At 63.4% G+C, this 12452-nt stretch overlaps 2 protein-coding genes across 4 annotated transcripts; one reads left to right on the top strand and one right to left on the bottom strand.

Moving 5' to 3' along the window:
- Positions 1-1640: 1640 nt before the first annotated feature.
- Positions 1641-6347, top strand: APH1A (aph-1 homolog A, gamma-secretase subunit). 3 transcript variants are annotated; one of them, XM_054051171.1, is made up of 7 exons: positions 1641-1801; positions 2862-3008; positions 3235-3308; positions 3951-4073; positions 4455-4582; positions 5389-5582; positions 5780-6347. In XM_054051171.1, exons 1-7 carry the CDS (start codon positions 1689-1691, stop codon positions 5781-5783), a joined length of 783 nt encoding a protein of 260 aa, XP_053907146.1. In that variant the 5' UTR covers positions 1641-1688; the 3' UTR covers positions 5784-6347. The 3 variants fall into 3 exon arrangements, with proteins under 3 accessions (XP_053907146.1, XP_053907144.1, XP_053907145.1); XM_054051169.1 differs by having other exon boundaries at positions 1643-1801; positions 2862-3032; XM_054051170.1 differs by having other exon boundaries at positions 1644-1801; positions 2862-3032; positions 5389-5512.
- A 108-nt stretch (positions 6348-6455) lies between these two features.
- Positions 6456-12357, bottom strand: CA14 (carbonic anhydrase 14). The gene is made up of 11 exons (XM_054051168.1): positions 12234-12357; positions 12073-12093; positions 9631-9810; positions 9404-9546; positions 7734-7829; positions 7589-7655; positions 7330-7487; positions 7124-7250; positions 7005-7025; positions 6807-6891; positions 6456-6699 (listed from the first exon to the last, which is right to left on the bottom strand). The coding sequence occupies exons 1-11, from the start codon at positions 12283-12285 to the stop codon at positions 6618-6620; spliced, it is 1032 nt and encodes a 343-aa protein (XP_053907143.1). The 5' UTR covers positions 12286-12357; the 3' UTR covers positions 6456-6617.
- Positions 12358-12452: the final 95 nt, after the last annotated feature.

Genomic DNA, 12452 nt, shown 5'->3' with positions numbered 1-12452 from the left:
GAGGGAGAATCCCCTCCCTGGACCTGCTGGTGACCCCATTTCTGATACAAGCCAAGATGCCGTTGGCCTTCTTGGCCCCCTGGGCACACCGCTGGCTCATGTTCAGTCGCTGTCAACCAGCACCCCCAGGTCCTTCTCCTCCATGCAGCTCTCCAGCCATTCTTCCCCCAGTCTATAGTGCTGCATAGGGTTGTTGTGCCCCAAGTGCAGGACCCGGCGTTTGGCCTTGTTAAACCTCATGCCGTTGGTCTCATCCCAGCGGTCCAGCCTGTTCAGATCCCTTTGGAGCCTCCCTACCCTCCAGCAGATCCACATTTCCTCCCAGCTCAGTGTCATCCGCAAACTTGCTGAGGGTGCACTCAATGCCTTCATCCAGGTCATTGATGAAGACATTGAACAGAGTCCCTGGGATCCCCTCCCTGTGTCTGACGACAGCCGTGCTTTGGGGACAGCTTTCGGAGCGGGCCTGGCCGGCTCTCGGCTCACACTCACCAGCCCGGAGGTGAGGAGGTGACTGGCGACCACCAGCCCCAGGCACCAGTAGCGGCGTCTCTCGCAGGCGTCGAAGAAGATGACGCCCCAGAAGGTGTGGAGCAGGACGAGGGCCATGGTGAGGAACGCTGCGGGGAGAGAGCAACACGGACCCTTCAGACCGTGCCATCCTCTTCCTCCTCCTGCCATCGGGCAAGAGCCGTGTGCCGACGCCGGGCTGCGGCTCTAATGGGCTCTGCCACGCACTGAGGCCAGGCTGTGTCTCCACCATGGCTGAGGCTGGACTGCGGCTCTCCCCAAACCATTCTATGGTTCCATGATTGGATGGAGCAGCCACCACTGCTCTGGGCAACCTGTTCCAGGGCCTCCCCACCCTCACAGCAGAACATTCCTCCCCAAGATCTCAGCTCAATCTCCCCTCTTGCAGCTCAAAACCATTCCCCTCGTCCTCTCCTTGCACTCCCTGATCCAGAGCCCCTCTCCAGCTTTCCTGGAGCCCCTTTCAGCACTGGAAACTGCTCTAAGGTCTCCCCACAGCCTTCTCATCTCCAGGCCGGACAACCCCAACTCTCTCAGCCTGTCCAGGAGGTTCTCCAGCCCTCGGATCACCTCTGTGGCCTCCTCTGGCCTCGCTCCAACAGCTCCATGTCCTCCCTGTGCTGAGGACTCCAGAGCTGGACACAGGCTCCAGGTGGGTCTCTCCGAGCAGATGGGCAGGATCCAACCCTCCCTGCTGCTCCCTCTGCTCTGGATGCAGCCCCGGCTGAGGTTGGTTTCTGCACTGCTTCCACCTGCTTTCATAACCATCCCTGTGACGGGGGCGGCTTTTGGCATGCAAAGGGGCTCCTGCCCTGCCTCGGGCACCCCTGGGGTTGCTCCAACCCCGACTCCAGTGATCCCCCTCCAATTCCAGAGACCACTGTTCCCAATTCCCCCCACCATGGTCCCCAGCCCCTCCCTATGGGGCGCTGCTCTCGTTCCTCCCCGCCATAGGGGGCGCTGCTCTCGGTGGTCACCGCGGGCGTTGTTCTCAGTCGTCCCCTCCCAAAGGGGGCGCTGCTCTCTGTGGCCGCTGGGGGGCACTGTTCTCAGTCCTCCCTGCCTATAGGGGGCGCTGCTCTCGTTCCTCCCCGCCGCTGGGGGCGCTGCTCTCGGTGGCCGCCGGGGTCGGTGCGGGCCGCGGCCTCCCCGCCGCCATGGGCGCCGCCGTGTTCTTCGGCTGCGCCGGCATCGCCTTCGGGCCGGCGCTCGCGCTGTTCCTGCTCACGGTGGCGGCCGAGCCGCTGCGGGTCATCGTGCTGGTAGCGGGGTGAGCGGGGGGACGGCGGAGGGGGGGCAGGGAGAGGGCGATTGGGGGGCAGAGAGCTGTGAGGGGGCAGCTGGGGGAGCAGCTGGGGGGCAGGGAGCATTTAGGGGGCATTTAGGGGGCAGTTGGGGGGCAGGGAGCATTTAGGGGGCATTTAGGAGGCAGTTGGGGGACAGGAAGCATTTGGGGGCATTTAGGGGGCAGTTGGGGGGCAGGGAGCATTTAGGGGGCAGTGGGGGGGAAGGGGCAGTTGTAGGTAGTTGGGGAGGCAGTGAGGGGGTAGTTGGGGGTAAGAGAGCATTTAGGGGGCAGTTGGGGGGCAGTGAGGGAGCCATTCAGCAGTTGGGGGGCAGTGAATATTGAGGAGGCATTTGGGGGGCAGGGACCAGTGAGGGGGCAGCTGGGGGTAAGAGAGCTTTGATGGGGCACTTGTGGGGCAGGGAGCAGTGAGGAGGTGGTTGGGGGCAGAGTATATTGAGGACGCACTTGGGGGGCATAAAGCTTTGAGGGGGCAGTGAGAAGGTCTGGGGGGGCAACAGCCCCTTGAGGGGGCAGTTTGGGGCTGGGAAGGGTTTGGAGGTCGCCAGTGCCAGTGGGACGGGGCCGTGGATTGGGGGGGCTCTTGGGCACCGGCAGAGGCTGCCGAGGGCAGGGGGGGGAGCCCCCATCCCTGGGGGGCTCCAACCGTGTGGACAAGGTGCTTGGCGATGGCTGGGGACATCTGGACTCCATGAGCTCAAAGGTCTTTTCCAACCAAACGATTCCTGTGCCGATGACCCAGCAGCCCTCATTGAAAGCTTCCCCTGTATGAGCCCGGGCAAACCACAGGATCATGGGATGGGTTGGAAGGGACCGCAAAACCCATCCAGTTCCAGCCATGGGCAGGGACACCTCCCACGGGATCGGGGGCTCCAAGCCCCTTCCAACCCGGCCTTGGCACCTCCAGGGATGGGGCAGCCACCAGTTCTCTGGGCAACCTGGGCCAGGGCTGTGTTGGTGTCATTCTGAGCTCCAGCAGCGTTACGGAGTTCCATGTCTCAGCCCGGTGTTCCTCTCTCCGCAGGGCGTTTTTCTGGCTGGTATCGCTGCTCCTGGCCTCGCTCATCTGGTTCGTGTCGGTTCACCTCAGCGACCGGGAGGACGCCAAGCTGCAGTACAGCCTCCTCATCTTCGGCGCCGCTGTCTCGGTGCTGCTGCAGGAGGCCTTCAGGTTCGCCTACTTCAAGCTGCTGAAGTAAGAGCCCACGCGGGGCCGGGGCTCCTGTTCCGTGGGCTGTGATCCCTCTGCTTTGTAGCCAGGGAACCCCACAAAGCATCTTCCTCGTTAGCTCCTGGGACAGAGCTCATTGTTCGTTTATAGTTCTCCCTTCCCCACTCCGGTGTGGTGAGGACCGTGTTCCCAACGTGCCACTCACGCTTTTCTCCCGCCCAAGCAGGAAGGCGGATGAAGGGCTGGCGACAATCAGCGAGGACGGACGGTCCCCCATCTCCCTCCGGCAGATGGCTTACGGTGAGCAGGAACCGGGCAGGGCTTCACTGGCGTAGAATAGAATCATTAGGACGGAAAAGGCCTTTGGGATCATGAACTCCAACCATCCCTGTCCACTACTAAACCACGTCCCCAAGCACCTCATCTCCTGCCTTTTAAACCCCTCCAGGGATGGGGACTCAACCACCTCCCTGGCAGCCGTTCCAGGGCTTGAGAACCCTTTCTGTGAAGGAATTTTTCCTGATGTCCAATCTAAACTTCCCCGGACGCAGCTCGAGGCCGTTCCCTCTCGTCCATCTCCTCTCACTGGGGAGAAGAGACCAACACCCGCCTCTCTGCAACCTTTTAGGTGGTTCTGGAGAGCAATAAGGTCTCCCCTCAGCCTTCTCCAGGCTGAACAACCCCATGTCCCTCACTGCTCCCACAAACCCTGTTTTCCAGCCCCTTCCCAGCTCCATTCCCTTCTCTGGATGCGCTCCAGGACCTGGAGGTCTTTCTTGAAGTGAAGGCCATGTCACCAGAATGCTTGGATACTGCCCACCGGCAGCGGTGTTGGTCACCCTGCCAGCCTAACGCGGCCTTCCCGCGTCTCTTTCCGTGGGGCTTGCGGTGGAGGCAGCGCCACCGTGGGCGCTCCCGACTGACTCCTTTCTCCCTCCGCAGTCTCGGGCCTGTCCTTTGGCATCATCAGTGGCGTCTTTTCCGTCATTAACATCCTGGCAGACTCCATCGGGCCGGGTATCGTTGGGATCCACGGGGACTCACCGTACTATTTCATCACATCCGGTGAGGCTGAGGGCCGGACCGTGCTCAGGGGACAGAGCCGGAGTCTGGCCTTGGTGCGCAGTGGAGCTGGGAAGAGCCGCAGTCCAGCCTCGGCACATGGTGGAGCCACAGCCTGGCCCCAGCGCGTGGCAGGGAGCCGGGCAGAGCTGGAGTTGGGCCCTGGCGGGTGGCAGAGCTGGTCAGAGCCACAGTTTGGCCCTGGCGCATGGCGGTAGCCGCCTAGAGCCGGAATCCGACCACGATGCAGCCATAGTGCGGCCCCAGCGTGTGGCAGAGCCGATTAGAGCCGCAGCCCGGCCTCGACACACGGCTCTTGCCCGATGGCAGGAGGAGGAAGGAGATGGCATGGTCTGAAGTGTCCGTGTTGCTCTCTCCCCGCAGCGTTCCTCACCATGGCCCTCGTCCTGCTCCACACCTTCTGGGGCGTCATCTTCTTCGACGCCTGCGAGAGACGCCGCTACTGGTGCCTGGGGCTGGTGGTCGCCAGTCACCTCCTCACCTCCGGGCTGGTGAGTGTGAGCCGAGAGCCGGTCAGGCCCGCTCCGGAAGCTGTCCCCAAAGCATGGCTGTCGTCAGACACAGGGAGGGGATCCCAGGGACTCCCTAAATGCCTGCCTCTGCGCTGTGGGGCGAGTCACAGTCCTCTTGGAATGATGGAATGGTTTGGGTGGGATGGGACCTCAAAGCCCATCCAGTTCCACCCCCTGGAACACCTCCTGCTGGATGAGGGGCTCCAAGCCCCATCCAACCTGGCCTTGAACCCATCCAGGGATGTGACAGCCACCACTGCTCTGGGCAACCTGTTCCAGGGCCTCCCCACCCTCACAGAAAAACATTTCTCCCCCAGATCTCATCTCAATCTCCCCTCTCGCAGCTCAAAACCGTTCCCCTTGTCCTGTCCCTGCACTCCCTGATCCAGAGCCCCTCCACAGCTCTCCTGGAGCCCCTTTCAGCACTGGAAGCTGCTCTAAGGTCTCCCCGCAGCCTTCTCTTCTCCAGGCTGAAGCACCCCAACTCTCTCAGCCTGTCCTTGTACAGGAGGTTCTCCAGCCCTTGGATCATCTCCGTGGCCGCCTCTGGCCTTGCTCCAATGCCTCCGTGTCCTTCCTGGGCACCTCCTGGCCAGGGCTGCCTGTTGGACTGCGCTGGGGACTGTGGGGAGGATAAAGGATCAGCTGCTCTCTCCTGATGGGAATTGGCTCCGCAGTTTAGGCCGAGCTTCCCTGCACTCGGAGGCTCCCGTTTTCACCCCTGCGGCTGTTTGGGGAGGCAGCTGGCAGGCAGTGCCATTCCTAACCCATCTCTGTGTTCACAGACGTTCCTGAACCCCTGGTACGAGGCCAGCCTGGTCCCCATCTTCATCCTCACCCTCCTCACCGGCCTCTGGGCCTTCCTCACTGCCGGCGGCTCCTTCCGCAACGTCCTCAAGTGCCTCTCCTGTAAGGGGGGGGCTGGCAGGGAGGGGCGCGCGACGGAGGGTGTCACGGCTGCGACGCGGGGGCTCTTCCGGTGGGTTTGTGTCCCCTTTTAGACGCAGGGGGCTTGGAGCTGCTGGGTCAGGGGAGGAGGGGGCTCGCCTGTTCACTGAAGAGAGGGCCGCATCTCCTCTTGTAATGGGGATCCCTGCTCCCCCACAGAGGCTGCTGCCCCCCCAGAATGCCCTTGCTCCCCCCACGCTCACCCCCCGCCTCCGTTCTGCCCCCCAGGTGAGCAGGAGGACGCCAGCAGGGTGATGTTGTACTCCGCGCTGCAGGTGCCTTTCGAGGACTGAGCAGCCACTGCACCCAAGTGCCGTCCGCTCGGCAGCGGGGAGGCCGCTCGCTGCTCCGGTGCTGCCGCCCGGCCGAGCCCTGGCCCCTCTCTGCGGCACAGAGGCAGCTCCGTGCCCCGTCCCGCGGGGATATTTGGGGTCCAGCCAGTGCTCGTGGGCGCCCCGTTAGCAACTTGAATCCGATTCTTTTCTGTACACGGTGTACGCAGGTGCCCTGCGATACAGCTGGGCTGGCTGGGTCAGGGCAGGAGCCCCCCACCCCGCTCTGTTCCCCCCCTTCCCTCTTTTTCCCCCCCCTCCCCTTCCCTTTCCCCCTAATCTGCTCTGCGGAAGCGAGGTGACACTCCTGGTGCAGGGGGAGCTGGGATGGGGGTGCTCTGCCCCACACACCCCCTTTTCCATCCCCTCTGCTGTAGGTCTGAGGGTTCTTGTTACCCCGCTGTGCTACTTGGGGGGAGGGTGTAAATTATTTTTCTGATTCAGAGTAAAACCGTTTTAACAGAGCGCTGGGTACCGGGCGCCGAAGTGACTGCTGTGATGGGGTGAGGTGGGGGCAGAGGGGTCAGACCCCCCGATCCTGCTCCACTCCCAGCTTTGGAGAGACCCCCCGCGTCTCCTGGTTTTCCAAGGCTGATAGGATCCAGCCCCATTCCCTCCCCAGCAGCACCGTGGGGTGGGGAAGAGGCTTTATTTCCAGTAGGGCTGGAGCAGGAGCAGCCGCCGTGGGGCTGGGGGGCGGCAGGGGTCCCGCACAACCCAGCCTGGGTGGTGGGTCATGGATGGGGGCTGTGGTCGGAGGGGCTGCGGCGGGAGGAGGCTTTGAAGACGACGTCCTGGTCCTGCGCTCTCCTTGCTCTGCATTGTGGGGGGAAAAAGGGTTTGAAGTGAGGGTGACCCTGGGGGGGGTGCAGACCCTCCAATTTGGGGTTCAGCCCCTCCTCGGGAAGCGGGGAGGCTCTCACCGCAGCCGCTTGGCTGCAAAGTGGATGGTGAGGAAGAGTCCGAGGCAGCCGGAGACGGCGCCAAAGATGATGGCGATGACTTCTCCTGTGGGACACCAGAAAGGCGGGCTCAGAGGGGGCTGGAGGGCTGAACCCCCTTATCCTGCCACCCCAGCCATGCCGAACCCCACCATTCCAGCCCCTCTGGCCACAAAATACCTGTCGAGTATCCTTGGGATCCTGCAAAGGAAGAAAGAGGGCTCAGTGCCACAGCCTCAAGCCAGGGCTTTGGGAGCCGTTTGGGGTGCAGAGGTGTCATTTTGGGGTCCCATGCTCACCTCTGGGGACAGACGACAGCACCAGCCGCTGGTTGAGCTCCTGTGGCACCCGAAAATTATCCACCAGGTGCTGGGGCTCCAGTTCGGCCGCCTCCGTGGCATAAAGCGATCCCTGGAGCTGCTCCAGCTGGAAGGGAGGGGATGAGCGCTGGGGCTGCCCTTACCCCCCACCCCAAAACTAGGGGGTTTCACCCCAAAAGTCCCACCTGGGCCCTGCTGATACGGACAGGCTGCTGGAAGAGGGTCCAAAGGACGCTCTGGAAGCAGGGTGGGGTGGTGAGGGACCCGTTGTAGCGGTAGTAGAGGTCGAGGCGCGAGGGCAGCAGGTCCTGCACACTGAAGGAAGGGATGGCTGTCTTCTGCCCTGTGGTGGGGAGAAGGCAGGGGGCAAGTTTGGGGTCCCCTCTCCTTCACCACCTTGCTGTCTCCCTGCGCTGCCCCCTTGCTTGCACGCCCTTCTCTCACCAGCATAGCGGATGCTGCCAAGGTGGCTCAGGATGTTGTCGTAGGCAGGGTGGGGGTCAGCACCCACCTAGGGGGAGCGAGGAGATGGGGGTCAGTGCTGGAGGGGTTTGGGGGAGGGTTGGGGTGTGTTTTGGGGTCCACATACCTCCAGGAGGACACCGAGCACGGCCAGTCCGCCGGCGTGGTGCTGCGCCTCGCTGGCGTTGGCATAGCGCTCCGCGTTGTAGTGCACCACGTGCATCTGTGTGCAGAGCAGGGTCGGGGGCAGAGCAGGGACCCTCCCCCCAACCCACAAACCCCCGGGCTGGGGTCCCCTCCTTGCCCGTGCCTGGATCCCAGACCTAATCCCACACCCATCCTGGTGCCTTCCAGGGTGTCTGGACCTGTTCCTGCACCCCGGTCCTGTTCCTGCTCTCGTGTCCCACCCGTTTCCACTTCCTGCTCCCATTTCCCATTCCTTTTCCCATGCCTGCACCCAATTCCTGCACCCAGACCCTATCCCACACCTATTCCTGTGCCACTTCCCCCCCCCGTCCCCTCCCTGCACCCATTTCCCACCCCCAGACCCACTTCCCACCCCCATTTCCCTGCCTGTTTCCTGGGCACAGACCCATTTCCCACACCGAGACCCCTCTCACATTCCCTCCACCCAATTCCTCCTGCACAGAGATTCTTTCCAGCACCCATTCCCATGCTATTTCCCACCACAGCCCCCTCCCTGACCCATTTCCCACCCCACTCCTGAACCATTTCTCACCCCCAGCCCCATTTCCCCCCATGTTCTCGTGCCATTTCTCGCCCCATTCTCGCACCCATTTTCCACCTCATTTCTCACCCCATTCCTGTGCTGTCCCACCCTCGGACCTCTCCCTGTACTCATTTTGTTCTCCCAGACCAATTTCCCACCTCCTTCCCATGTCATTTCCCACCCCCAGCGTCATTCCTGCACCCATTTCACATCTCATTCCCCTGAGCCCCATTTCCCACCCCATTCCTCTGCCGTTTCCACCCCCCAGACCCATTTCCCACCCCACTCCTGCACTGTTTCCCCTCCTTGCACCCATTTCTCACCCCATTCCTGTGTCATCTCCCCTCCCTACATCCACTTCCCACTCTATTCCTGTGCCGTTTCCCACCCTCAGACCCATTTGCCCACCCCTTGCCCCGTTCTCGCACCCCTTTCCTATCGCCACCCTGATTCCCAGGCTGGAGCCCCCTTTGGCCCCCCCCATTCCCCTTTGGGTTCCCATTCCCTTTGGCCCCCCCCATCCCCCTTTGGTCGTCCCCCCCATCCCGCTTTGGGCTCCCATTCCCTTTGCCCCCCCCCCCCCCCCCCCCCCCCGTATCCCTTTGGGCCCCCCATCCTGCTTTGGGCTCCCATTCCCTTTGCCCCGCCCCCCCCCCCCCGTATCCCTTTGGGCCCCCCATCCCACTTTGGGCTCCCATTCCCTTTGGGCTCCCATTCCCATTGGTCCCCCCCATTCCCCTTTGGCCCCCCCCATTCCCCTTTGGGCTCCCCCATTTCCCTTTGGGCTCCCATTCCCTTTGGCCCCCCCATTCCCTTTGGGCCCCCCATCCTGCTTTGGGCTCCCTTTCCCTTTGGCCCCCCCTGTCCCCCTTTGCCCCCCCCATCCTGCTTTGGGCTCCCATTCCCTTTGCCCCCCCCCCCCCCCCCCCCCGTATCCCTTTGGGCCCCCCATCCCACTTTGGGCTCCCATTCCCCTTTGCCCCCCCCCCATCCCCCTTTGGGCTCCCATTCCCTCTGCCCCCCCCATCCCCCTTTGGCCCCCCCATTCCCCTTTGCCCCCCCCATACCTCCGCGGCAGCGCGGTGCCCATCCAGGAGATGCTCAGCGCCGGCGGCGTTGCCGGGCCTTCCCCAGTGGAAGTGGAGCTGTGCGGCGGCGAAGCCATGGGGCAACCCCTGGAGCCGCAGCGAGGGCGGCAGCACCAGCACCGCTGCGAGGGGGACACTGAGCACCGCCACCCCCCGCAGACGGACCCCCCCCCTTCTCCCCCAAAACCCCCCCGGCACCCGCTTACCGGTGTGGCCGTTGTTGGCGAGGGTGAAGACCGGGGCGCCGGGGCGGTTGTAGCCGATGGGGCGGATGGGTGGCAGCGAGGGGTCCGGCTGCACCCAACGCGTCCGGATGTCGATGGGTGACTGGGCTCGGCCGCCGCAGGCCGGGTGGCCCTCGGGCCAGTGGTGCTGCCCGTGGGGGCCTGTGGGACCCCCACGTTACCCAGCATGGCCCCGGGACCCAAACCGGCCTCAATTCCCCTCAAATGGCCTCGTGTTCCCCCCAAACCGGCCTCGTTTCCCTCCAAACGCCCTCGTGTCCCCCCAAACTACCCTCGTGTCTCCCCCAAACTGCTGTCATGTCCCCTCAAAACACCCTCGTTTCCCCCCAAACGCCCTCATGTCCCCCCAAACCACCCTCGTGTCCCCCCAAAAGCCCTCATGTCCCCCCAAACCACCCTCGTGTCTCCCCCAAACTGCTGTTATGTCCCCTCAAAACACCCTTGTTTCCCCCCAAATGCCCTCGTGTACCCCCAAACCACCCTCGTGTCTCCCCCAAACTGCTGTCATGTCCACTCAAACCACCCTCGTTTCCCTGCAAATGCCATCGTGTCCCCCCAAACCACCCTCGTTTCCCCCCAAACACCCTCGTGTCTCCCCCAAACTGCTGTCATGTCCCCTCAAAACACCCTCATTTCCCCCCAAACGCCCTCGTGTCCCCCCAAACCACCCTCGTGTCTCCCCCAAACTGCTGTCATGTCCCCTCAAAACACCCTCATTTCCCCCCAAACGCCCTCGTGTCCCCCCAAACTGCTGTCATGTCCCCTCAAAACACCCTCGTTTCCCCCCAAATGCCCTCATGTCCCCCCAAACCACCCTCGTGTCTCCCCCAAACTGCTGTTATGTCCCCTCAAAACACCCTTGTTTCCCCTCAAATGCCCTCGTGTACCCCCAAACCACCCTCGTGTCTCCCCCAAACTGCTGTCATGTCCCCTCAAAACACCCTTGTTTCCCCGCAAAAGCCCTCGTGTCCCCCCAAAAGCCCTCATGTCCCCCCAAACCACCCTCGTGTCTCCCCCAAACTGCTGTCATGTCCCCCCAAACCACCCTCGTTTCCCCCCAGATGCCCTCGTGTCCCCCCAAACGCCCCCATTTCCCCCCAAACGAGGTGACATTCCCAACATGCTCCATTCCCAACGTGCTCGTTAATCTTCCAGGGACATTTTTTCCAGCTGGGGGAGCGGAGACAAAGCCCACGGGGAGTGAGGCGGGGTCTGGAGGGGCCGTGGGGTCCCCGTGGGTCCGGCAAGATGGGGCTTAGCCAGGATTTGGCCGGGGCTGGATCCTAATTGGATTTGGCAGCCGGAGTGAGGCCGGAGCCTTATGTAAAGGAGCACAAAGGGAGCATTGGAGTGAGGGGATTGGGGGGGGGGAACCCACCCGACCCCCCCGTGGGGAGCATGGGGGCTGCACCCACCCAACTCCTTCCCATTCGGGGCACCCAGGGGTCCGTGGATGGATAGGGGCTGCACCCATCCTGCTCTCTCTCATTTGGGGTGACCCAAACACCTGAGGGGGGTGCTGGGGGGGCTGCATCCTTCTCTTTCCTATTTCGGGGGACCCAGGTGTTTGGGGGGGGTGGGACACGGGGTGTGCACTCTTCATCTCCCTCCCATCTGGGGCAGCCAGGTGTCCGTGGATGGGGTGGGGGCTGCACCCATATGACACCTCCCATCTTATAGGGGTGCCATGAGGAGGGGGGGGCACAGGGGGGCTGCACCCATCATCTCCCTCTAATTTGGGGGGACTCAGGCACCTGAGGGAGAAGGGGGGGGGGGGGCTGCATTCTTTTGTTTGGAGGGACCCAGGTGTTTGTGGGTGTCCTAGGGGGCTGCAGCCCTCCCCATCCCATGCTATAGGATCCAGCAGTGGGGGTCGTGGGGGGCTGCACCCATCATCTCCCTCCCATTTGGGGGGATCCAGGCACCTGGGGGGACACTGGGGGGGTGGGGGTGCTGCATCTTTCTACCTCCTGCCTGTTTGGGGGGACAATGGGGGGCTGCACCCCCCAATCCCATCCTATAGGACACAGGGGTGGGGGCAACAAGGGGCTGCACCCATCCGACCCCTTCGTATCTAATGGGACCCAGGGGTGGGGGACACAGGGATCTGCACCCACCCCCCCTTCCCATTTTGGGGTGGCCTCAGGTGTCCAGAGCTGAGGGGGGTCACAGGGGGCTGCATCCATCCCTCGCCTTCCCGTTTGGGGGGGACCCAGGCATCCTTGGACCCCCTCACCTGATCCCCCCCAATCAGGGGGGCTGCATACATCTACCTCCTTCCTACTTGGGGAGCCCCAGGGGTTGGGGGGAGGGGGGTGCGCAGGGTGACACACCCCCCCCAGCTCTGGGGTATGTGAGGCAGTGGATTCGGGGTGCAGGGGTGGGGGTCAGGGGGGCACTCACCCTCGTACGCCCAGTGGGGACCTGCAGGAGAGAATGAAGATGTTGAGGGGTGTCCTGGGGGTCTCAGAGCCCCCAGCCTTTCCCGGGGAGGGGAGAGGGGAAGCTGGAGCTGCACCCCAAAGTTGGGCTGGGAATTAGGGTGCAGGAGGGGACACACTCACCGGCGGGCAGGGCGGGGGCCAGGCCCCCCAGCAGCAGCAGGGCTTGAAGCATGTCGGGGGCAAAGGGTTGGGGGGCTGCCAGCCCGGCTTTAAATACCGGGGGGGGGACGGGGAGGGGTCAGCCCAGGGCGGGGGGTGGGAATGGGGGGTTGGAAGGATGGGGAAGGAGGGGGCTGGGAGGCTGTGGGCTTTGGGGAGCTTGGGGGAAAGGGAGGGGCT

The sequence above is a fragment of the Cuculus canorus genome, chromosome 28, assembly GCF_017976375.1.
Source record: "Cuculus canorus isolate bCucCan1 chromosome 28, bCucCan1.pri, whole genome shotgun sequence".
Classification (NCBI taxonomy): domain Eukaryota; kingdom Metazoa; phylum Chordata; class Aves; order Cuculiformes; family Cuculidae; genus Cuculus; species Cuculus canorus.
This window is presented reverse-complemented; position numbering and strand designations above follow the sequence as displayed.

Bases quoted from the DNA above. Each gene is read 5' to 3' on its own strand.
- APH1A (XM_054051169.1), top strand. From the start codon at position 1,689: ATGGGCGCCGCCGTGTTCTTCGGCTGCGCCGGCATCGCCTTCGGGCCG. The intron at 1,802-2,861 runs GTGAGCGGGGGG...CTCTCTCCGCAG, and splicing joins GTCATCGTGCTGGTAGCGGG to GGCGTTTTTCTGGCTGGTAT. The intron at 3,309-3,950 runs GTGAGCAGGAAC...CTCCCTCCGCAG, and splicing joins CCTCCGGCAGATGGCTTACG to TCTCGGGCCTGTCCTTTGGC.
- CA14 (XM_054051168.1), bottom strand. From the start codon at position 12,285: ATGCTTCAAGCCCTGCTGCTGCTGGGGGGCCTGGCCCCCGCCCTGCCC. The intron at 12,094-12,233 runs GTGAGTGTGTCC...TCTCTCCTGCAG, and splicing joins GGCCCCCGCCCTGCCCGCCG to GTCCCCACTGGGCGTACGAG. The intron at 9,547-9,630 runs GTAAGCGGGTGC...TCCCCCTCGCAG, and splicing joins CGCCAACAACGGCCACACCG to CGGTGCTGGTGCTGCCGCCC.